The sequence below is a fragment of the Arachis ipaensis genome, chromosome B3 (assembly GCF_059453495.1).
Source record: "Arachis ipaensis isolate K30076 ecotype BB chromosome B3, ASM5945349v1, whole genome shotgun sequence".
Classification (NCBI taxonomy): domain Eukaryota; kingdom Viridiplantae; phylum Streptophyta; class Magnoliopsida; order Fabales; family Fabaceae; genus Arachis; species Arachis ipaensis.
The window spans coordinates 24,876,642-24,903,212 of record NC_142438.1 but is presented as its reverse complement, the minus strand read 5'-3'; the positions used below and the strand labels follow the sequence as shown (position 1 = coordinate 24,903,212).

At 32.8% G+C, this 26,571-nt stretch overlaps 1 protein-coding gene across 4 annotated transcripts; it reads right to left on the bottom strand.

Annotated features, from left to right (window-relative positions):
- Positions 1 to 4,008: 4,008 nt before the first annotated feature.
- LOC107630017 (peptide transporter family protein) lies at positions 4,009 to 7,244 on the bottom strand. Of its 4 annotated transcripts, none has more exons than XM_016333014.3 (5): positions 6,467 to 7,244; positions 5,177 to 5,234; positions 4,988 to 5,105; positions 4,758 to 4,875; positions 4,009 to 4,601 (listed from the first exon to the last, which is right to left on the bottom strand). In XM_016333014.3, the coding sequence occupies exons 1-5, from the start codon at positions 7,043 to 7,045 to the stop codon at positions 4,548 to 4,550; spliced, it is 927 nt and encodes a 308-aa protein (XP_016188500.1). In that variant the 5' UTR covers positions 7,046 to 7,244; the 3' UTR covers positions 4,009 to 4,547. The 4 variants fall into 4 exon arrangements, with proteins under 4 accessions (XP_016188500.1, XP_016188499.1, XP_016188497.1 ...); XM_016333013.3 differs by having other exon boundaries at positions 4,973 to 5,105; positions 6,467 to 7,163; XM_016333011.3 differs by having other exon boundaries at positions 4,547 to 4,875; positions 4,973 to 5,105; positions 6,467 to 7,163.
- Positions 7,245 to 26,571: the final 19,327 nt, after the last annotated feature.

The following is a 26,571-nucleotide window of genomic DNA, read 5'->3' as shown; positions in this document are numbered from 1 at the left end:
TAGGGAGATGGTGGCTCTTGATATGGGTAGAAAGATGATGGTTCTTGAGATGGATAGAGAGGTGGTGGTTCTTGGTATGAATATGGAGATAGTGGTTCTTGATATGAATATGGAGATGGTGGTTCTTGATAGTTGGAACATGGAGCACTGACGTTTCTTTGATTTTGACTTTGCCAACCAAAATTCGAATAGTTCCTCCATCCACAATAATATGAATCACTACTTGGGTGTGAGTAGTAACTCATGTGATCTCTCTCCATTATTTTTCCTTAGCACAAAGCACCAAACAGAATTAAACGCACCATGTGGTAAATAGGCAAGGAAAGAAGAAAGAACATAAAGGAAAATAAAATAAAATATAAAAGAAAATGAAAATAAAATAAAAATAAAATAAAAAAATAAACTGAATAAATAAGAAAATAAAATAACTAATAAGCAAAAAGGAGTATAAAATTTAAACTCAATAAGTAAAATAACTAGGAAGAATAAAACAACTAAGGGGACACCAAACTTAATTTAAGAAATTAAGAAAAAAAATTTAAATAAAATAAATCAAAATATTTCTTTTTAATTTTAAAGAAATAAGTTAAATGAAATTAAAGCAAAAACGCCTAATCTAAGAAATCAAACAACCAGTAGTTGTCAATCACAGTCAATCCCCGTCAACGGCGTCAAAAACTTGGTGCGGAATTTATAACCCACAAACTAACCGGCAAGTGCACCGAGTCGTACCAAGTAATACCTCAGGTGAGTGAGGGTCGATCCCACGAGGATTGATGGACTAAGCAACGATGCTTGATTAATTTACTTAGTTAGACAAGCAGAAAATGATGCTTAAGAGTTTAAAAGCATTAAACAGTAAATCAAAAAATCAGAATAGCAAGCAGTAAATTAATGTAAATAATATGGGAGAAACAGTTAAGGCTTTAGAGTTATCTATTTTCCGGATTGACTTTTTTATTATGTTAATCATGCAAGATTTAATTCATGGCAAACTATATGTGACTAAACCCTAATTCCTTAGACCTTTTTAGTCTCCTCTAAAATTCATCAACCGCCAATTCCTTGGTCACTTAATTCCAATTAAAGGGTGAAGTTCAATTCTAGTTTATATGCCACAAAAATCCTAATTACCCAAATATAAGAGGATTATATGTCACGTATCCCGTTAAGTCCAGATAATTAGAAATTTAGGAGAATATGTTTTCAAGCTGTTGTTCAGGTAAAGAGCTTTTCCAAGTTATTCAAGAACTCAATTAGAACAAGGGTCATACTTCTGTTCCACCCAAATTCATAAGATAAAGAACGAAAATAATTCTTGAAATATAAATCAGTACATGAATTAAAATAGAAAAATAATAGTATCAATCCATACAATAGATAGAGCTCCTAACCTTAACAGTGGAGGTTTAGTTGCTCATGGTTCAGAGAGAAAACTAGGATTCGTAAAACTGTAAATTGCTGAATGAGGTAGAAGAGAAGAGGAAGATTCCAAAGGGCTGATTCTTTTCCCTTTTATATCTAATCATAATTAATGTAAAATATATTTTCTAAAAGCTAAATAATATCTTTTCCTAATTCTAAAACAAATAAAAGTTTAAATCAAAATTGATTTAATCAATCCGTGGAACCTTTGGAACAAATTGGGGACCACTTAAGTTCATTAAGGTCCACGCCGAACTTGAAAATTCTCATGTTCAGCGTGGAGGAGGCAGTGGTTACTCTTTTGCTTTTCTTGAGTCCACGCTGAACTTGGGTTAATCCAAGTTCAGCGTGGAGTGGTGCATGTTACTTCCTTTGGTGCGTTGGGCTGGCACTGAACTTGAGAAAGCTCAAGTTTAGCGTGGAGGAGGCAGAGTATTTTCTTCGAATTCTTCATGTTGACGCCAAACTTGAAGAATTCAAGTTCGGCGTGGAGGAGGCAGCGTTGATTCTTGGAACTTTTTACCTCCACGCTGAACTTGGAAATTCCCAAGTTCGGCGTGGAGGTGGCAGCAAGTCCTCCTTTCTCTGTCCTTGACTCCAACTCTTGTCAGACTCGTCCAAAATGTTACCTGAAATTAATAGAATTGCACACAACTCAAACTAGCATCCATAGTGGCTAAAATACATCAAATCTTAATTAAACTTAATAATTCAAGTACAATTTCACTAGGAAAAGATAGAGAAGATGCTCACGCATATTCGCCAGCCAAACCTTGAGAATAGAGGGGTGGAAAGGGGTTGCGCCCATAATAATGGGATCCCGTTGCTTCTTCCCTTTGTCTCTTCTCGTCTCCCCATGGCCTTCCGACCTACCGTGGGTGTAGGTGTGAGACCGAGCGTCAGTTCGTCTGTGTTTATTGTCCCTCCTGGGGCTCCTGCTATCCTCCGGTCCCTTAGTTGGTGACCGGGTACGAGACGGGCTCGGGCGGGAGTCTCTACTGTACTCGGGACGGTAACAATTCCTCGCAGCTAGCTCCCTCTCCAAGTTTTGCACTCGGTGCCGAAGTTCTTGCATGATCTTTGAGTTGTCATCACCTGTGCCACCAAACGGGCGTCTCTCGGGAGATCGGGAGGGGTCATCCCGACGAGACAGCGGTCTCGAGTGTTCTTGAGAAGAGGCTGCAGAGCTTACTTGCTTCTCAAGCGGGCTCCCCCTTCTTCACGTATCTCCTTTCTACGAGGGAAAAGCTCCATATTTGTGCTAGGTCTCCACAGACGGCGCCAATATTCGGTTTCTCGGGTGAATGGCGGTTCGAGTGGAGTCAAGGTTGGAGAGAGAGAGAGAGAGAGAGAGAGAGAGAGAGAGAGAGAGAGAGAGAGAGAGAGAGAGAGAGAGAGAGTCTTCGATTGGTCAGCGGGTGGGGCCACCTGCAAGGACACTCCGATGTTAAAGTTAGCATCCGTACGAAAAGGCGACCAATTAGGGTAGAAAGGTAACGTACCTCTAGGGAAGGGTAGGTCCCTCCCCGTTTATACTTTGAATCCGGGTGGGCCCCTTCACTTGGGCCCATCTGCCTGGAAGCTTCTGCTAGTTGTCAAGATCTTCTTAGTAGGATGTGAGTTGGCACGCAGGTCACCTCTGGGTCCAGGTTGAGTAATCTGGTGGGTCGGTAATCCATAACCGGACCTAAGTCCCTGGTTGGGCTGGGCCGAAATAATACCTAAATAAATATATATTATAAAAAAATTTAAAAATAAACTACTAAAAACATCTCTAAAAAATTGAGGTATTGACAAAAAAATATTTTTAAAAAATCAAAACAAAAATATCTTTAAAATATTTTAAACTCTAATAAAAGTAATCAAATATTAAATATTAAATCCCAACAAAAAAAATTCCAGAGAGAGAATTTTATGGTGGTCGGCTAAATTTTAAAAATATTAAGAAAAGAGGTTTAGAGATGGTATTTTATTCCATGTTCTCACAAAAGTTCACATATGCGCAAGTCGTTTGACAAAGAAAAAAAGAAAATCTTTTGCTACTTATAAGACAATTAGTGAGCTTGTGTTATTTTTGTTGCAAAATCTTTAGTACATATTTGTCGTTTTGATCTTTAGGGTAAAAATTTAAAATGAGATGTTGATGCTCGATATTGAGATGGTGACGTTTGTGATGAAGACCTCAAGTATGGAATCAACTAATCATCCCATGATCTAAATTGCTAAATCAAGAACTAAATGAACCAATCAACAAATTAACTAATTAGCTAGATCAAGAACAAGCATTAGTGAAATCAAGATACACCTCATCAATTGAAACCCTAAATCAACTAATTACCTAAATTAAGTGAACCGAAAAAAAAGAAACTATCCAGAGGTGAACAATCCGCAGAAGCGAAGCAAGAGGTGTAGAGAAAGAATTTCTATACGAGGGTTATCTGTGTTGAAAAGGTGGTGTCTTTGACAATATTGAATGATGCTCAAGATAGGTTTGGGGAGGTTATTACTTGAAAACTTCAACGAAAACAAGACTCATGTCCTCCATCCATACAATGTAAACTGTGTAAAAGGGAAGTAGAACTAGAAGTTAGAGCAAAATGTATATTGAGCATATAGTAAAATACAGACCAACCTGCTAGGTAGGCAGGAATACATTTTATACCACCGTTTTTAAACCTCAAGCCAAGCTTTCTAAAGCTAGACAATGGTATTGATACCATCAAATGTTGGTTGCTTGAGGACTGGACTGTGAACAGCAGTCATACTTTGAGGGAAGGTATAAACTTCCACAGATATTCTAGCCAAATATGGATCCCTCGTTCATGATTCTCCTTGGATCTGGCATTCACCTCCAACTGAATTGAAGAGCTTTTCTTGCTGGCCATTGCCCAAGGAACGCAATTCTTATGTTGAATGCTAAAACACCAAATACTTGCTAATTGACTATTATGTTAGGATTTACAGCAATTCACCTAGAATTGCTAAAAAATAGGGTGCACTTTTATTTACAACTTTTTAGTTTACTTTCTCCCTCCAACAAATTATATAGTGCATGTGGATAAAGAAAATATTTCAGGGATACCAAATCATTACAAAGAACAGAACAGAATGTATCCGCAAAATCAATGAACTTGACTTGTTGCACCAGGTCGGTATTCTCCAATTCCTAGCAAATCCTGTAAAAGTAACAGCGTGCTAGATGTTTGTGGTCTAAGTTGGTCTGAAAGCTTTTAGTTGAGTAGTTTGTAAGAAGTCTTAGATCCAAACCTCATTGCTCCCAATGTACCAAAAACAAAATAAAATAGACAAAGTACACACCAAAAATGACGTACCTGACAAGCTTTGTTTTTGGCTCTGGTCTCAGCTGTGCTTGGAATATCATGATTTGGTTTCTGAAATCTCTTTTCACATCGCTCACAAGAGCCCCAGCCATCTGAGAATCTGCCACCCCTGATGAAATGCAAAAGAAAAAAAAAAATTAGCAAGGCCAATTGCAATAGTTGAGGCAAAAATAGAAATCATTTGGAAGAAAATTAGTTGAAACTACCAAACAAGAACATACTGCATGTATGCACGAACAACAAACTCAGCACGCTGAACATTGCGATTCTCATCAAACTCAATGTTCTTATCTCTGATTTCATAAGAAATATTAAAGTAGCAAGATATCTTTCTCCAACCTGTAAAAAACTCATCAATGTTACAACTACTGTATCGTTTTCCCAGGAAAGACAACAGTAACTTTGTTTACCTGTTTTTTTAATGAAAGACTTTCCTGAAATCAAAGTGTAATCAGTTTTCTCCAAAATCTGTCATTGACATTGACAGAACAACAAAGGATTTATTTATTAGGTACATCCTAATCAAAGGAAACTAATTGCGCCACAGGAACTCTTATATCTTCTGACACTTGCATAAAGTCCTGTGGAAATATAATTGGGTTGTTATATGCAAAACCAGGGGCAAAAACATGTCAAACTGACTCAAATACAATAATCCAAACCAGGAGTATCTACTCATAATCCAAGTAGTATTTTATGTTTTATAAAGGTTAAAAAATACAAAAAATTAAAGGCGTTGAATTTATCTCGAGTCTGGACAAGCAAGCCGTTAAGTTATCATATTCAAGAAAAATATGTTCCTCAAGTTAGCATTGTCAAATGAAAAAAAGATGCAATGCAGCAATAATTTGTCCAAGTATTAGGATAAAAAAAGAGGTATAAAAAGTAGGGAAAAAAAGGAATCAGACGCTTTAAGTTTCAATATTGATGACAGGTAAAGGACAGAAGCACTGGAGAAACTTATCTGTTGGATATTCTAATGTGATACAGAATAAGCAAGTAAGCCTCACAAGCAAATACCTGAAGAGACTAACATGAAGAAAACAACTTATAATTTGTACACACTACAGCCCTTACAAAAATGTCCGTTGTAGTAGCTTTCCATTCAAGGGCTAATCAGTGGTTTAATGTGTGTTATTTTTGTCGAAAAAAATTATAAGAAGCATGACAGATGTTAAGAATAGAAAGTGGTTAGTTATGTTATCTTGTTCAAGAACATGATATGAAGCACAAAATGCTAAATCGACAGAAACTGGTCGAACAATGGCACTTAAGCAGTGAACTTATATAGAAAAGATTACGATCAAATTGCCAGTTATACTTTTGCATTTTACAGATTGTTAAGTGTTCAATCCTACAAAAAACAAATAATCTGAGATGATAAATCATATTTTTGGATCATGTAATAAATAAAAAAATATAATTCTTGTTCAATTATGCAACACAACTATACTAACACTCTATCAAAAAAATTACTCTACTAACAATTATGCTCGTAAAACCTCCTTTTCCATGCAAATTCTATGCTCCTTAGTATCCCTTCTATTCTCCCTCGTAAATCAAACAGCAACTTCAAAATCAAGTCACAAAACCATCATTTATTCTACCGCTCATTATTCAAATTCAGCTTAAACAGAAAAAAAGAAGTAAAAAGCTGAACCTAGAACCGATCATAGAGACAAATGAAATAGAATAATTACCGCCATAGCTGCATTTTGGTACTCCTTGAACAAAGAAACCGAAGGAAACCTTCCAGACAAGCCATGCCACATGCCATTCTCCTTCTCCTCATCTACCTTCTCGCTCCTCCTTCCGCCGCCGCCAAAACACTGTGGCGACAACTCCGTGCAGCTCCCGCTCACCTCTTGCCCTGTCAATTTTCCAATCCCCGGCGACAGGTAAGACTCCGGCGACGCATAGGCCTTCGTTGGCGGTGTCCTCTCCACGGTCCTGACCATAGCGAGAGGGCTGCCGCTCACGTTGGCCTCTGGAGGAGCAGCGATCCTCGCCACCTTCCTCGGCGGTCGGTAAGCCCACGACTCCTGCACAACCTCGCCGGAATCCCGCGATATCCGGTGGAACTTTCCCGGCGGAAGTGACGATACCGGCGACGGCGATGGTTTGGATACCGGAGAAGGGGATTGGCGTTGATTGGGATAAGTGATGGTTGGTAGGGTTTTGGATTTCGATGAGGAGTGGGATGCTGCGGCGGAATCGATTACGGCCCACAAAGCGGCGTCGTCTATGTCATTGTCGTCGACAATGACGGGGTACGGCATTTTGGCGGGAAATTAGGGTTTTGAATTTTTTGGAATGGAAATATTTGTTGTTGCGGGTTGAAGAGAGGTTTAATAGCGTTTTGGCGTGGAAATGAGATTTGGGAGCTGGTAATGGTAATTGAGGAGATCAACTTCCTTGACTTTGAAATTTTAACTCCGATGAAGCACGTCGGCGGACTCGCGGTGTAAGGCGACAGTCATTTAACTTTTTTTTTTAATATATTATAATAAAGACACTAAAGTTGGGATTTTTTTAAAATAAATAATTTAATTATTTTATTTTTTTAAATAAAATCTTGTGATAGAAAATCATAGAAATATCTTTATTTTACAAAATAAATTAAATCACATCATTTGAAGCATATATATAGATTTTGTTACTTTGAATTGTCTTCTAATTTATTTGCGTCTTGTTTTAATTTGTATATAATTTAAAATTTTATTCTAGTTTTAGTACACTTTTTTATTTCATATAGTTTTTAAATATAACTTTTTATTTTTAGTTAATGATTGGATGAATGTGGAGAATAGGATCTGAATTTTTTTTCTTTATGTATGTGTCGAATTGAGAAAAGTTGAAATAAAATTAACTCCTTTGGTTATTTGATTAGAATAATAAATTTCTAAGAAAAAAAATTAGGACATCCTATTAACTTGAGTTAAAATTTTCATTAAACTTATTTAAATAAAGATTATGAAACATAAATTGGATCTAAAATTTTAGAACACACAATCTATTAAGATTTGAGCCTTTAATGTGTGGTTATATATCTTTAATCATTATTTTATTTTTGTGTGTTATTCTCTCTATATTATAATTTGGGATTGGATCTTCTCCAGTGGAAAAAAAACTAGATGGTATCTAGTGGAAGATCTCACCCTTCATTGCATTCTCTCTCTTATTTATTTTGGTCCTACTTGTAGAATTAAAGGTGGGAGATTACACTTTATTCTCTCCAGTGACAAAAAAAAATGGAGAGGATCCATTTCCTTATAATTTTTAACTTGTTTAATTCTTGATATCTGATATTTTATGTATATGTGCATTTATATGATTGAAGCTATTGTTTTACATTAGTTCATTTATATAGATAGCCTTACCTTTTAATTTACTATTTGTTCATATCCTGACCTAACACTAGAGTCCAGGTCTAAATAAACTAGAAAGGCCCAATTCATAGATTGGCCTTCGCTTGTAACCGACCTCCTAAGAAGAAGTCGGATACGACACAGATTCCCCTCTAAGGAAGTCGGGATCGAAGGTTAGCTGGCTGATAAGCCTTATTCAAATAAGTAACTACCCCTAAAATCTCTCAACACACTTCCAAGAGCCATATCTCAACTTCCCTAAGATAAAGAGACGGTTATCCTCCTCAAAAGGTGGAACTACTCCAACGGTAGTTATTGGTTCACCACTATAAATACACTGACACCCCTCAGGTATCTCTAAGTTCCAATACTCTCTAAACCTCCTAAAACCCCTCACTAACTTAGGCATCGGAGTGTCCTTGTAGGTACCACCCCCCATTCCTTCACACGCACGAGTCAAACGGCGGCTCCCAGATGCAAACCAAGTCGGAGACCTCCTCCTTCAGACGATTGGGCCAACCTTACAAGTCCAGTCCACTAATCTCCGGTTACCCAAAATAACACTATTGTTAGCCAAAATTGAGCCTTTTTAATCCTCTTTCTTCTTAACTTATAGCAAAAAACACTAACCTAAGTAAAAAACCATAAATGCTCATAATTTGAACTTTGATTAGTTTAGACTAGTGGTGATTGCATCACATAAGTATAGAGAAAAGAATTCTGAAAAATGGTTAAGTACGATTTTGGTTCTTAAGGTAAAGGTCGAAAATTTTTTTCATCCCAAACTTCTTTTTTTTTTTTTTTTGCACATAAAATCGTCCCTAAAATTTAACTTAGTTTTAGAATCGTCTTTTTTACTTAAATTTTAAAATTTATTACCAAATTACTCCTAACCAAAAAATTATAAAATAAAAAATTGGAAAAAAAAAGATAAAGAGAACGAACGAGAGGGAGAAAGAAAATTACGGGAAAGGGAAGAAGAAGAATGGAAAAAAAGGAAGAGGGGGAAATGGAGGACGGCACCAGCGAAGCTTGGAGCTGCCGTCGCCGTTGGGAATCAGAACCAGATGGAGAGAGAGCTTGCAAGGGAGAGAGAAGACACGAGCCACAGACGACTCGGGTACCAAAACCAGGAAGAGGAAGGAGGTGTTGTCCCATGCCTTGCCGCCATCGAGGAGCTCGCAGAGAGAGAGAGAGAGAGAGAGAGAGAGAGAGGGGTGCCTCGTCGCCGTCGCACTCTTTGTGGCCCTTCTTCTTGGTGAACTCAACAGCGGCAGTTCGGCGATAGTGTTAGAAGCTTAGCGATGGCGCAGCGGCCCCCTATAACATCCTACCACACAAAGCCTTACGCCTAGGTCATAATTCAAAGGTGGTGAGGCGCTATGACCTCTAAAAATAAAAATACGTACATAGATATGTATGAAAGATAGTTTAGTTAGGAGTCTTGAAGAAAAGATTAGACAAAACAGAAACAGAAAATCGCATCACACTCGTACGGTTAAGCGAAATAGAAGAGACATAATATATATAGTTAAAGAGTTCCAAGGAAAATACATATCAAGCTCCAGCCTTGACCTGCAAAGCAAAAGCCGGCTAGAATATGTGTGTGTATATACATATTATATACAACCCAAAAACATACTAAAAGACAAATACAAATTCTTATTCTCCGAAGTCAGCCTCTAGGAGGAACAATACAAGTTTTATACAAAAGTGGAGAATGTATACACATACATAAATAAACCAAATACATAATATGAAATTTTCAAAATGTAGATCTTCGCTTCCAAGAATCATCCAGCACGCTCAGCGAGGTGCTTCATGTCCTACATCTGAAAAATAACAAATATGTATGAAATGAGAATCGGGGGATCTTAATATGGTAACAGTGTCCAAATAGATAAAATATAAGGCTTCGGAAAGCCAAAGGCAATCGTAAACTCCATAGTCCCAAATCAAAGCTTAAAGTTCTCACTAAACCAGAAATAGGGTAATGCTATCAAGGAATTCTAATTTATCTCTTCATTTTTAATTTTCTGCAAACCTCCCAATCATCAATGTGGAACAACCCTTAGCATCACCTCCACCACTATGAGAGATCTCTCAAAAATAAACACATACAAGGCATACAAGTAATACACAATTAAGGAAACAAGTAAAGCATTTAAAGTCACGTAGTATATAGATACAGATAATTCAATTAGGCAAGCCAAGATATAAAATACATACTCAAACAAATGATACAAATGCATATGATGCATGTCTGTCTATGGCCAATGAGCTCATCTGTCTGTTATACAGTCAAACCCGACATGTCTAGTAGCGAACCCTGGACAATCCCTGCGTGCACACATCCCCAAGAGTCTATGCATATATATTTATTCATTAATCATCTCATTGAGGAATTCATTCGGAAAGTTAAAGTGTCCTGGCACATCGTGCGATGAAGGGTCAACAGAATCTCAAATCTCAACCTAGAGCAAGTGGGGACAAGCCACTGTATTTACCCAGGGAGACTCATGACTCAGATAAATATCAATTACCAACCTGGAGCAAGTGGGACAAAACCACAACCCTTGCATCTACCCAAAAAGATCAAATCATCTTAACCTAGAGCAAGTGGGGCGAACCACACCCTTGCACCTATCCGGGGAGCCTCAACAACTAACTTGGAGCAAGTGAGACAAAACCACAATCCTTGCGTCTTACATAGGAGGTATATTCTCATATATCCAGGAGGAACAAAGGAGGGATCATAACCTCCCACCATCTCGCTGAAGGCGATTTTATAATATCAGGAGGAACAAAGAAGGAGATTCTCACCTTCCACCATCTCATTGGGGTCGCACTTTCGAGAAAAATAGCTCAAGATGAACAATCATGCCCAATTCATTTTCATAATCAAAATATATTTCTTCAAACTTATATCCACTATACTCCGATATGTTCTCTTTAATCCACTCAGTACACTACATAAAATACTCTAGTTAATCCACCCACAGTACTCTACAATCCTAAGTCACCGGTTCTAAATTTATAATAGAAAACACCCCTTTTATTTCACTCAGTACACTTTCACTCGTCCCAAAACTTAAACACTAGCTATCAGACCTTAAACAGGGGTCATAGAGGTGAAAACAGGCTGAATAGGCAAAAATAGTTAAAAATAGTATTTCTTGAAAAATAGGATAATTGTGCGTACGCGTGCCTCGTGCATATGCATGATGAACTACTTTTTGTGCGTACGCTCAAAACGCACACAAAAAAGATACATTTCTGAAATGCAAGTTGTGCATACACATGAGTCATGCATACGCATGACCTTGCTTTTGTGCATACGCACGGTATGCGCACAAAATTCACACAAAACCTTTTCACTTCTATAACACCTACCATGCGTACGCATGACCTTAATTTTCTACAACTTCTGCAAAATTCAGTTTTTAACTCTAAACTTTAAATGCGCATAACTTTTCCTGTTAAAACTATTTTTCGTCCGTTCTTTGAACGTCAACAACTATTCGGACCCAAGTTTCATTTAAGACAAGTTCCACAAAATTTGAGGGTCAAGTTACATTGTGTCAAAGTTAGTTAAACTTCTGTTTTTACCTAATTATGCAAACACTCATTTTTAACTAATTCAACAATGCCAATCAATCCAAACAACCCCCTTACTATTTTTAAGCCTTCCAAACATTCAATCATCAATTCCTAACTATTACAAGCCTAATCAAACCAATTTCAATTTATTTATCACATTCATCATCAAATAAACTATAACTTCATACCATTCAAACCTATCTTAAGGGCAACTAGCCTAAATTTCACATAACATTATATATTTTTTACTAGAAACTGAAACCATACCTTAGCCGATTTCTGCCATGCTCAAAATACCACCAAAACCTTTTCTTCACAAGCCTCTAAGTCTCCAAATCAAATCAACAAGTTTCAGCCACCAAAGCTTCATTCCAAGCACTCCAATTCACCGATTTGACTTCAATTCACATGTATTCAATCTAATTTCATATAATTTCATCATAATCAATGCTAGGGTTCACTAATTTAAAAATTCACAAAGATTTAGTGGTTCCTTACCTTACCCACTAATGATTGGGACAAAACCCAACAATTATCCCAAGGTAGATTATGCCTAAACCATTAAAAACACAAAATTTTTCAATACCCATGAACCAAAATCATGAAAATAAATAGAATAGAGAATCGGGTAAGAAATTGTAAGTTTTTTACCTCTTTGTTTAGATGGATTTGAATATCCAGATTGAAAATTATGAGCCAAACAAAAGAGGAGTGAATAGTACTACATCAAGGGTTCTCTTCCTCTTTTCCTCTTCTATGCTGAATGTTTGTGTTGTTGTGGTAAGGGAAGAGTGGGGGCTGATGTGATATGGGGTCAGTGAGTGGGCCTTGGGGCCAATTGGTTCTAGTTCACTTAATTTAGTTCGTTAGCTCATTTTGGACCAAAATTTTTAGAATTAACATTTTAATTCATATCCTAAATATTTTTACTTCTTCAAATTATAAAATTTAATTTTCTAATTTTCTTGGCTCATAATTAACTTATTAATTAATTATTTATTAATCAACCGGAGTTTACACCTCCTTCTTCCTCTTTTCCCTTTCTCGCTCGCGCTCTCTCGTCTCCCTCACAGTGCTCGACGGCGACTGCTCCTCCCTAGAATTCCAATTCTGTTTCTGATTCTGATTTTCTTAATCACATTATTTCTGATTCTAATTTTGTTAATCCATTGTTTCCAATTTTGATTTTGATTATGATTTTGTTAATCCATTGTTAATCACATTGTTTTCAATTATGATTCTGATTTTGTTCATCCATTATTTTTTGCTTTTGTTTTTTCTACTTTTGATTCTGCTTTTATTTTTTATGCTTCTGATTATGTTTATGTTTCTACTTCTATTTCTATTTTCAATTTTTCTTCTACTTCTATTTTCAATTCTGCTTCTATTTATATTTTTATTTTTATTTTTTATGTTCATCACATTGTTTCTGCTTCATTGTTATTATTGCTTAAGAAGAAGAAGAAGAAAAAGAAGAAGAGATGTTGTTATGATGGAGAAGAATAATAGAAACTGAGTGTTTTGGTGAAGAAGGAGAAGAGTATTTTGATCCGACGGACGATTTTAAAATCACGTTAAACCTTGTGGACGATTTTGTATGCAAAAAATGGTTGGAAATGACAAAAATTTTTTACCTATACCTTAGGATCAAAATTGTATTTAACTTTTTAAAAATTTTTGGTAGAGAAAAAAAATGTATTTTGAATTTATTAAAAATTTTGGGAATTAGATATATATTCATGCATTAAGTATTTGAACCATAGGCATTTACCTTTAAAAAACTATGTGCATAGTCATTACAAAAAAAAATTAAATAGTGTTCCAAAAAAAATTTAGTTATAAATATATATGTGATATCATTTAAAAAAAAATTGTATGGAGGTGTAAAAAGTGAATTATGGGTAGTTAGGACAGAAATTAGAATTGAGTAGGTTGTTATAAATTAAGTAAAAGTTTAAGTTAATCAAATATTCAAATTTTAGTCCATTTAATTAAATGCATCCTCAGGCTACCCTAACCCCATTACAACCTTCTAAAATCCTTATGATATTTGTATGCATGCATTGAATATTTATTAATTGTTAGAAGATGAACAAGGTTTAGAGAGCAAAGTTAAAAGAGAATTGAGTGCTTCAACCCTAATACTAGAGCAATAAGAAAGTAAACATATCCGATGACGGTTCGATTACTCAATTCTATATTCCCTTGTCTCATGAAAATCTTATCTTGCAAGTTTGTAATTTGTTTAGAACTCAAATTGATTGATGGATTGAATTGATTGCAATATTATTTTTGGCCCTTTATGCTCATTTATGTTATTTGTAATTGATTTATTTTAACCAAGTAGATAAATGTAGGTGAATTAGGTAGAGCATTTGAACGAATGTTAGGTAGTTTGCATTTAATGAGTATTGATACCCCTTACTTCCTATTTCTTAATGAGTAGCATGAGGATATGCTTTTGTTAAAATGTAGGGGAGTTGATAAATCCATATTTTACTATAATTTTTTGGATTGAAAAAGTAAAATTTATTAATTTAACTTGCAATTAGTCTTTCTAATTGTATATTTTTGTGAATTTTTTTTAATTGAGCTTAATTGATTAAACATGCTTTTTATAATTTAAGAATGATCAAATCAATTTTATTTTTATGCCATTTAATTTTTTGATATGTTTGTTTAAATTGTTTAAGATTTAGGAGGTAAGAAAGATTTGGAAAAATGGATAAAAAGCACATGAAAGTAGAGATTTCACAAAGAAACGAAGGAGGAAGAAATTTTGACTGGTGCGCACAGCATGTCCGCACGCATCTATGGAAAATTCTACTCAGGCCATGGGCGTCCATAAGTCTGGTCATGTGCCTTATTTGAAATAGCACATGACTCGCAATTTGGAGGTCAATTTTGGCCTATTTCAACCACTTTAAAGCAATATTTGACGAGAAGCTTGAGGAGGATCATGCACGCAACTCAACGTACACTCAAGCACGCAACTCATCGTACACTCAGTTTTCTTTTTTTTTTTTTTCTTTTAGGGGTTTAGGACCTTGAATGCTAGAGAGAAAAGCTCCAACTTCTCTCTAGAATTCAAGGCTTTCTTATAAATTTATCTCTTATTTTTAGGTTTTAGTTTGTTTAATTGTAATTTTTAGTTTATAATTTCTTGTTTTGCTATTCTAGTTTTTTAGAATTTTTTGTTACTTCCTCTAGTTTGCTATTTTAGTTTAGGAATCTTACTTGAACTTTCAATTCTCTTTAATAAATTTGAGGGTAAAGTACTAAATTGGTCCCCTATATTTGGGCGTAATTCTGTTTTAGTCCTTAAGATTTAAAGTGTCCTATTTGAATTTAAAAAAGTTTCATTTAGCATTAATTTAGTCCCACAGTGAGGTGAAAGTTAAATAATTAATGAAATGTCCTACATAACAACAGTACAAGAACAAAATCGATAATCTGAAGAATAAGTACAAGCTCCAGAGGCACATAATTAACCGTGGATGCATCAATACATTTATTTATTATTTTTCTTATAATATGAATAAAATATTTTCTATAGAACTAAAGAGAATGATAAATAAATGTATTGATGCATCAACGGTTGATTTTGTGCCTCTGGAGCTTGTACTTGTTCTCTAAATTATCGATTTTGTTCTTGTACTGTTGTTATGTAGGACATTCTGTTAATTATTTAACTTTGACCTTACTGTGTGACTAAATTGATGCTAAATGAAACTTTTTTGGATTCAAATAGGACACTTTAAACCTTAAGAATCAAAACAGAATTACGTCTAAACATAGGGACCAATTTAATACTTTACCCTAAATTTGATGTTATATATTTTATTCTTATTTATTTAATATGTTATTATTGCTTTTTTAAATTGAGTAGTTGTAGTTTTTATTATTTTTACAATTTATGATTCTTTATTTTTAATGCACATCAAGTGTTTGATAAAATATTTACATTAGTTATGAAGTAGATTTTCTCTTTTTTGGCTTGGGATTAAAAAATTAAGTAACCTTAAGTCATTAATGTCCAAATTAATTGATAATTTTTAGATATTAATTAATCTTGTTTCTACTAATGCTAATCTTTTACTAATTCAATTAGTAAGTTGGTTAGGACATGTGAATTAGGATTAATTAAATCTAATTGATTTTTTTTAATTTATAGATGTTGACAAATTAAATTTGCTCTTTGTAATTATCATATCATGGTTAGTGATAAAGATAGTAATTTTTAACTCTCAATTTTTGCCAAAATCTTTTAAAATTTAAATTTATTTTCTTTTTTATTAGTTAATTGTCTTAATCGCTCTTTGTTTAAATTTTTTGAATATTTATTAATTGCTTGATCTTTTAATTTTTTGCTATTTAAATTGTTGTCAAATTACAAATAAATCTCTAATTTTTTTCATAACTAATAATTGAGCACTTGATTGTAATTCTTAGGGAGAACATCATTAAATCTCAATCATTATTTTAAAATTTTGTGATATTTTTATTCTAAACTTTAATAATGTTAATTATCTAATTTAAAATTATCTACAATAAAATTGAGCTTTATAACTTGTGAATATCTAAACCAATCTTTAACACTCATCACACAAGTTCATTGATGAAAGAAATTCGACAAATGCAATTCTGATCAATATGAATTCTCTTGTGACCATAATCCTTTGTTTTTTTGTGAGATATATCACCAACTTTTGATCAACATATATTAGCCTTAGCTTTAAGTCTTTAACATACTATCAAGTTCTTCAAAAGTGGAGAAGTTGATAAACCAAAAAAGTAAGAGTTTAATCCTCTTTAAATTAGAATTAGAATAGTGAGACTTATAAATGATAGAAATTACAATTTTAAATTTAATGCTGATCAATCCCTTTTTTACTTTATAAAATAAATACTAAATTAGTAATCGAAAGATTTTAATACACGTAAAATGGTAATTAAATTTTATTTTTGACAAAATAATTCTTAAATAATTTTAAAATTCCACAAACATATTCTCAAACTCGCTGAAACACATCTTCAATAAACATAATGTTGATGTAGCCACTATATTTTACAATTAATTACCTAACCGTAATTCCAATTAAATTAAATAAAAGTCTTGATGAAAAATTTCTAACTCAAACTAAACCTAACTCGTCCTTCTTCTTCTACTTCTTGGTTAATTTCATCTTCCTCTTCAATCTTTACCCTTCAATTATATCTCAAATGAATTCTCATAAATATTTAATAAAAATTTTATGTTATATAAAGTGATGAATAACTGGCGAATTAATTCCTTTAAAATAAGCTAATGCAGATACAGCATTTTTCTTGTAAGTTAATTTATATCTTGAGTTGTTCAATTTACATGCTATAAATAAGAAGAAATCATGTGATTGCAGTTTCTTTTACCCAATTAATTTTGTCTTCTTTTAATGAGTATTAATTTTTATATACGTCATATATGATATACCTGTATGATTCAGATATGAATGCTGCAACATCTCCAGAAGTTCCGAAATTAATGACATCTTGGACATCTCTTGCATACTTTTCTCCATCAGAATCAAATGCACCTCTCTATAGATCTGAATTCACTACTCTGTTGGAAGCACTCGCACAAGAATCTATTAGGCTCATGCCATTTTAGTATTTTTACATTTGACTAGTTAGAATTGAAAATGCAACCGACAAGGAATGAAATGCTTTCTGGTTAACAAGAAATAAATTGAAAACTTACAAGGTACTAAATGGAAAGGTTCACCATTTATGGCCATGATGTCAACTATGTTGTTTTAATCCAAATTGAGAAAGACAAAATCACACATCATGGAGTTCGTGTGATGTGTGACATTATAGGGGGTCCACAATTTTGCAACAATAGCAGTAATTTAGAATTAATCCAAAAAAAAATTAACAAAGTATTGTAGAATTATTATCAAAACAAAAACAGTAATTCTTTAGTCATTCTTTAAATTGGGACCAGAGATCTTTTTAAATCACATTTTAAAATCATAATTATAAATCTTTTAAATTATACTTCATAACTGTGATTATAAATCTCTTTAGATCACGCATTAAAATTATGACCATAAACTCTTTTTAAGTCACCATTTTATAAAACCGTAATTATAAATCCTTTTACGTCACTTTTTTAAAATCGTAACCATAGATCTTTTTAGGTCATGCTTCGAAATCGTGACGATAGACCCTTTAGGTCACAACCAAGTTAGGTTGGTCAAATGGTCAGCTCACTTATCGTAGACTCTTAAATGGAGATCTGATCCGCGACGAATTAGTTCTTGGCCTGTCCGGTTGGAGGATACCGCGGGTAACAAAAAAAAAAAAAGATTCTTTAGGTCACACTTCATAACCATGACTACAGATCTATTTAGATCACGCATTAAAATCATGACTATAGACCCCTTTAAAATCACCGCTTTATAAATAGTGATTATAGATCCTTTTAAGTCACTCTTTAAAATTGTGATTATAAATTTCTTTAGGTCAAAACTTTAAAATTGTGACGATAGACTTTTTTAAAAAACTGTGACCATTAATTTTTTTTATTACGTTTTTTAACTGTGATTATAAAAAACGTGACCTAACATCTAAAAAAATTTTAGATAGCTATAGCCACTCTTTAAAATTATAATTATAGATATATATACTTACCGTTTTAAAAAAAAAACAGTAATTAAAAATTTTATTTTAAATCACGATTAAAAATCGTAACCATAATAGTCACCGTTTTTAAATATGACAAAAATCGTAAATATAGACCAATTTTATTGTAGTACATCATGCAAAATTATCCATGTACATGGGATAGATAATTACCTACTATTTTCAGAAAGAGGAAGATCCTCCTCTTTTGAAACAAACAATAATGCCAAGCAATTCTATAAATACCTAAACACCTAAGGTAAATTTTAATCTGTGATATTTAATTATTTATACATATGTTGATTCAAGTATTAGAATTCCTTACAAGTACTTCTAACTGTCATTTCTAAAGAAGAGAGTGCAGCGATTTAAGGCGTTCGAACACCTCAATTCTAGGCTCATTTTACTTTTCTTTGTTTCAGATATACCTTAGAACTCATGTATTGTTAAATTCATCGTAGAATACAATATCAAAGGTTCCATTTAATTGAATGCATTTGACAATATAAAAGGTTAATTCATATAAATTTTTAAATAGTAAGTAATAAAGTCAAATATTTTTATTTAGTGATAATCATAATTAGATGTATATCAATATATTATTCTTTCTATACAAGTAATATTAAATAGTCAAAACATCATAGACAATAAATAAAAATATATAATCAATAATATTTGTATTGATAAGAAAATGTAAATAATTTTCTTAACTTAATTGACATAATTAATTTTTTTTTATATCTATTTTCTCTCATTTAATTATACCAAAAAGTTAATTTTAAATTTAATGTGAATCAAATCTCAAAAAATCTTTTTCATTGTCACATTCATAATTCTATAATTTTTTTAAATAAAAATTTTAAATTCTAATATTTTTAATCCTAAAAATATCTCAAATTGCCTCTATACATTTTATAAAAAATAAAAATATTTTAAATTTGATTAGTCTCTATTTATTAAAAATCAGAAACGTCCAACATTATTAGTTTTTGACTTGCAAAATAAAATAATAAATAATAAATTAGCACTAATTTATTGATTATAAATATTGTATATTTAAAATTATAGATGTTATACATATAAAATTATAGATGTTAAATTAAAAAATTTTAACAACTTTAACTATACAACTCATATTTTATATATAGACTATTAAAAAATAAAATATAAATAAAAATAAAAAAATTTAAAAATAATTATTAACTCATCATATTAAAATTAAAATAAATATACATATGAATATTAAATAAAAAATAGTAAAATAATTAAAATTATGACCCATTAGTGCACATACGAGATAATTTGAAGAATATAATAAGATACATAGTTTAATTTAATTTGGTAATATTAATTATAAAAATTTATTACATATGGACATTATATGTATGAAATTATGAATGTTATGAGTACAAAATTATGGATATTATTAATATGAAATTATACATATTATGTGTATGAACTTATAGAAGTTATGAGTAAATTTATCAATTGAATAAATTAATTTAAGAATTTGGCATTTTTTTAAAAATGATCTGTGCATGAATGTAATAACTAATAAACATTAATTTAATTTTTAGATGTTAGTTGTATATAATTATGGATGTTATGTATGTGTATGTATTTATGGATGTTATGTATATGAACTTAGTTAGTACAATATAATTATAATTGTACATAAAAATACAAAAAAAAAAAATTAAATCAATTTATTACCATACCTCATCAGAACTAGTGTGATTTTTCATATTCTCGAAAATTAGTTAACTAACAATAATTTTATTAGGTGAGTCCATCTATTGTTCAAATTCTTTAACTTCTTCTGATATAAACACGCTATTAAAGTTAAATTCAAATACCATACTATTTAAAATGATAACTACGACTTATTGTGAATTATTTCTTTAACCTATGCCAATTATGCTTTCAATTGAACTAAAATCGTGATTTTTAGCTACTTAATATCGACGTTTCTGATTGTGCACTAAAGTGATTTTTGCCTCTAACCTTATGCGGCCTTTATGTTTCTTCTAGAAATGATAATAAAATAAAACAAGACCTTTATGTTTCTTCTATTCCTAAATGATAATGAAATGAAACAAAGAAATTACAAATTAATTATAATTAAAGTCACTTAATAAATATTATTATTACAATTTTTTATTATTATTAATTTTTATTGCATCTTAAATATGAAATTCAAATCGTATTGGAAGGATGTCTAATAGTTAAAAATATGATATTATAATCAATATAATTAATATATAAAGACCAATAAAAAGATGATAAGTGGAATAATAAAAAAATAAGATAAAAAATTAAAATATTATTAAATTATATAAATAAAATAAAATTTAAAAAATTATGACCAAAAATTTTGGTCCAAACTTTTTCGGTTTTTTCCAAAGTTTTAAAAATCGGACCGGATCGATATTCGACCGGATTAATTGGGAACCAGTCATATGATCAGTCCGGTTGATCTCCAAAACGGCGTCGTTTTTTTACGAAAAAAAAAAAAAAACAAAACCCACGACCCACTAACCTAACCCACCCCAAATCACTCAGTTGTTACCACGCCCCCCTCAACCTTACTTTTCTTTTCCTCCAACGAGCAGAGGGACATCACCATCCACACTACAATCGACGCCGGCAGTGAGCCAGTGACCACCAGCGGTTGCCTCCCTTGCGGTTTGAAGCGTCTAGCATCATCGTTGTCTGGTCTTCGGAAGAACACACACCACACACCCCACAGCACCGCTGTCAGCAGTGTCGTCATCTTGAACTCTAAACACTGAAGCTTCTGGTGTCGGTGTCGTCAGCTTGTCGTTGGCTTCTGTCAACATCGTAGTCGGGCATCTATTCTGCGGTCGTGAACCGCATTGAGTTCTTGGGTTTTTCAATTAATTTTTTTGATTGGTTTTAATTAACTGTATAAATTGCTAGTTGCTGCAATGAGGAATTTAGTTCAAATTTAAATTCAGTTAATTTTTTTTATTTTGTTAATTATATGAATTGATGGCTTGATGCAGAGTTCTTATTCTGCTTTTTATTTTTTTTTGTTAATTATATGAATTAATCGTTATGTAATTCTGAATTTTACTGAATATAAATTTGATATAAGTTCAATTTTGGAATTCTGGATTTTGAATTTTGCTATATAAGTTCAAAATTCTGCCCTATTGAATTTTGCTGAATATAATTTTTTATTTTGAATGCCGTATGAATTGATATAATCTTCTAAGTTCTGAATTGTTATCATTTTGAATTTTGCTATAATTGTTGGATATAATTTGTAATTTGGATTTCTAGATTTTGGATTTGGATTCGTTTCTAAAGCCATGACAAATCTCTCGCCCAATTCAATCAATCATGGCATTCACGGACATGTTCCTGCATTGAAGTATTTTTTTCTTTTGTTAATCTCTCTATATGTCGTGTTCTCTTTGGCTACATAAAGTCACTCTTGGTATGGTAGAAATTTCTAGAATTAGGTAATTGTTGAGAAAGTAGTTTAAAGAATTTTTTATTTTTATTGGTACTATTTGTTTCTAAATAATGAAAAGATCCTGTCTTAATTATTATGAATGTATTATTTTTATTAGTGTTTTTACTGAGCATCTTAATGTATCTAGTGTTAGTATTTTCAAAAAAACGGTTAATATCTAATTTTGAGGTATAACACCTTTTAGTCTCATATTGAAGATTTGAAGTATAACTTTAAAATTATTTTCATATTAAAATTTTTAGATTAAAAAATTATTAAATTTAAATATTAAAAATTATATATTAAACTTTTAATAATTTTATTTATATTTAATTAAATCGATTGAATCACGATAAAATCATTGAATCAGTGAACTAATTATTTTATTAATTCATTGATCGGTTCGGCTCTCGTAACCTTAGTTTTTCCTTTCATACTAACCTTGAAACAAGTAACTAAATCCTTAATTGTACTTTAATGCATTTAATCATAATATTTTTTTTTAAAAAAAGGAGAAGGAATAAGATACCAAAGAGTAGTTTAATGTAACCGGGTTCATCAATCTCTTCTCAGGAATACCTTGTACACTTTTAAGGAAGTCCCTAAAATAATATACAGAATAATTTAAGAAAAAAAGACAAATAGATTATTAATCTTTTAATTCGTGAATATTTAAAGTATTGAGAATTTAAAAATATATTTAAATTTTTTATTTTTTTTAAATTTAAACGTATTGATTTCTCATATTTACTTAGATTTGTATTGTCACAAAAAAATCAAACGTGACTCCTATTGTATTGATCTGGTTGATATATACAGATGTATACGTGAGAAAATTTTTAAAATTGAACAAATTAGACTTAAGAATCGATGTGTCTAAATTTTAAAAAGATAGAAAATTTAAATATATTTTTAAATTTTTAAAGATTTAAATATCTACCAATCAAAAAATCAAGAATCAATTTTTTTTTTTTAACTTGACAATTGAAAAGGAAATTAAAATAATGGTGTATTAGTGCATGCATGTGCTTTGCCGTACGCGTATGATGCCACAATAACAATTTCTTTAATTTTCGTATAATTATTCCGTGGTTGTCACCATCATGATGACTATTTTTGTTTAATAATTCAATCTCTTGTTTATGGGTGCAAATAAAACACATACATGCAACAACTAGTTTAACTAGTTCAGTTTCTATCCGAGGAACATATCATCCAAATATTTTCTTTTTCTTGTAACATTAAGTATACCTACGTATGCCTAGCTCGGTGCTTATGCTTAGGCTAACTTTCTTCCTTTTCTAACTTTTAAACTTTAATTTAATTAGTATTCAATTGTCTTAAAGTAATGTATAATGTTAATTAATAAGAATACACAATGCAAATAACTTAAAATTACAAAAATTCTTTTTCCACCTTTAGCTATTTTATTCTAGTTGTTCGGATTCTTTTTCATGCATGGTAGTCCAGTGTAATATAGACCGATCGATTTGCTTATGAGTTGTGACTGAATTTGTTAAATCAGGAATATTTCTTAGGTGATCCATCATGGTTCATGCTTTATACGTGCATCATCGATTTTTTTTATTATTAAAATATTACTTCTTTATAATTAATTACCCAAATATTGTTGGGCCAACCGTGGGGAGCTCTCGACAACCGGGGAGAATTCGGGGAGGAATCAAGTGAGAGAACATAAGATGAGAAGACACCACATCCAACTCAAAACCTTAAGGTGTCAAGTTAATGGGTCTCTCATCTTATAAACTCCTCACTCTTCCATGCTTTCTTTGATGTGGGACTAACTTCAACACTCCTCACACTTGCAACACTAACAATCTCCCCCTCAAGTGTGAGCCTCCACATCAAGCACCAACTCCCCCTCTTTCTAGCTCCTCCACCACCACGAGTATTCGTCCATCACACCGCCGCAAAACACCGCGGGACACGCCGCCCGGACCACCTTTGCCGAGAAGACTTTCGATGCTTCACCTTGAATACTCCTTAAACCAGACCGATTAAACCATCGGCTCTGATACCACTTGTTGGGAATAAGACACCATTCCCCCTTGAGAAAACACCTTTGACAGAGAAATAAAATAGACACAATCACAACACAAGAATTTAACGTGGAAACTCCAATTACCGGAGAAAAAAACCACGGCCGTTGTCAAATGACAACCAGAGAATATCACTATGTGAAAATTGTTACAACACATAGACTTCTTTCTCTCACCGGCACCCCAGTACACCCACACTCTCTCAAAGCAAATATCTAACTACACCTCACAACACTCTCTAATAAAGAGTACGGAAGAAAAGAAAAAATCAGATACAAGCTTAAAATGTTTCTGACTGGTGCAAAAACAAATGGAGAACTTAGCCTCATATTTATAGCCTAGGCCACCCACTCCATTTGCTATCCTAAGCAATGTGGGACTAATTCAACCAAATCCTAACAATCTCCACCTTGATTGAGGAGTATTCAAGGTGAAGCATCGAAAGTCTTCTCGGCAAAGGTGGTCCGGGCGGCGTGTCCCGCGGTGTTTTGCGGCGGTGTGATGGACGAATACTCGTGGTGGTGGAGGAGGAGCTAGAAAGAGGGGGAGTTGGTGCTTGATGTGGAGGCTCACACTTGAGGGGGAGATTGTTAGTGTTGCAAGTGTGAGGAGTGTTGAAGTTAGTCCCACATCAAAGAAAGCATGGAAGAGTGAGGAGTTTATAAGATGAGAGACCCATTAACTTGACACCTTAAGGTTTTGAGTTGGATGTGGTGTCTTCTCATCTTATGTTCTCTCACTTGATTCCTCCCCGAATTCTCCCCGGTTGTCGAGAGCTCCCCACGGTTGGCCCAACAAGTGGTATCAGAGCTTCGGTTCGGTGGGATTTATTCTTAGTATGCTCTGTGGTTGCAGCCTAGTCTGACCTTCCACATCAGAAAAGAATTTTGTCCTGTGGCTTGAGGTTGATCTTTGGTTGCTGTTGTTGTTGCTGGAAGGCAGTGTGACACTGTGAGAGTGCAGTTTGGAAAGGTTCTGGCTAAGGAAAGACTTGGTATTTAAGTGTGTCCATTGTGACCCACCTCTCTTTCCTGGGGACCCTTCCTAGTGCACAGTTGAGTTATACTATTCCAGTATACGGTTGCAACAATGTCAGGATATTCAAGTGCTGTGAAGCTTGAAATAGAGAAATTTGATGGAAGAATCAATTTTGGCTTGTGGCAAATACAAGTCAAGGATGTGTTGATACAATCAGGTTTGCACAAGGCGTTGAAGGAGAAGATCTCTGGTTGCTCTCTCTATGAGAGAATATGATGTTCTCTAGAAGACAAGAAGTATCCTCATGGTATTACCGCACTGCCATGGATAAGGATAAGTTGTGGCAATCGGGTCCACAATTGCACACGGGCATTGGTTGGCGTTGAGATGCAAGGTGTGTGGCGGAGTTAGGTCGATGGCTGAAGAACTTCCAGGAAAAGCCAATTTGGAAGTTGCACCATGAATTTTCAGCAAGGTTTCGATCTGTACCAAGGCGAAATGTTTGGAGTGGTCTAATTCCAAGTGAGTATACTTTCATGGTGGAGTATGATAGTTCTCTGAACTATGATTGTCGGTATAGACAATGACAGCAAAGAATTGTCGGTGTTGACAATGGAAGCTGAAGATGTGTGACTATTTCAATCAAGGTGGAGATTGTTAGGATTTGGTTGAATTAGTCCCACATTGCTTAGGATAGCAAATGGAGTGGGTGGCCTAGGCTATAAATATGAGGCTAAGTTCTCCATTTGTTTTTGCACCAGTCAGAAACATTTTAAGCTTGTATCTGATTTTTTCTTTTCTTCCGTACTCTTTATTAGAGAGTGTTGTGAGGTGTAGTTAGATATTTGCTTTGAGAGAGTGTGGGTGTACTGGGGTGCCGGTGAGAGAAAGAAGTCTATGTGTTGTAACAATTTTTACATAGTGATATTCTCTGGTTGTCATTTGACAACGGCCGTGGTTTTTTTCTCCGGTAATTGGAGTTTCCACGTTAAATTCTTGTGTTGTGATTATGTCTATTTTATTTCTCTGTCAAAGGTGTTTTCTCAAGGGGGAATGGTGTCTTATTCCCAACAAATATGTCACCGTGATAACTGATATGCTATTTCATTTTAAGTTATATTGTTTATTGTAATATAAAAAAATAACATTTGAATAATTAGTTTTAAAAAATATATATTTTGATAATAAATTTTAAAAACTAGATCATTAAAAAATAGATACAGACATATGAATAGTTTTATTTCTAATAAATTCTCTTGCACAAAATTTTTTATATTTTTTGTATTTGTGTGATTTTAATTATAAAATTTTTAATATTATATTATAAAATTTTTTTAAATTTAAATCAATAAAAAAATATATTAATAATTATATGTCTAACATTATATTTTTAGATCATGATATTGCATATCAGAATCGTATGTTGTACAGAAGAATAAAAATAGTATTGCTTCCATGAGTCTAGCTTAGATTAGCATTGGATTAATGAGACAAACATGACAAAAATATACTAAGTTGGGACTAAGTATTGTTTATTAAAGAACAAATTACCCAAAATAATACATCCTGAATATATTAAGACATTGACAAAATTAATCTAAAAAATGAAAATGACAACATTTCAAAAAATAGTATTAATTTGACAAAAATAACAA

Excerpts from the sequence above, each read along its gene's own strand:
- LOC107630017 (XM_016333011.3), bottom strand. The coding sequence starts at position 7,045 with ATGCCGTACCCCGTCATTGTCGACGACAATGACATAGACGACGCCGCT. Across the intron at positions 5,106-5,176 it reads GTCTTTCATTAAAAAAACAG|GTTGGAGAAAGATATCTTGC; the intron begins GTAAACAAAGTT and ends AGTTTTTTACAG. Across the intron at positions 4,876-4,972 it reads ATGCAGTATGTTCTTGTTTG|GGGTGGCAGATTCTCAGATG; the intron begins GTAGTTTCAACT and ends GCATTTCATCAG.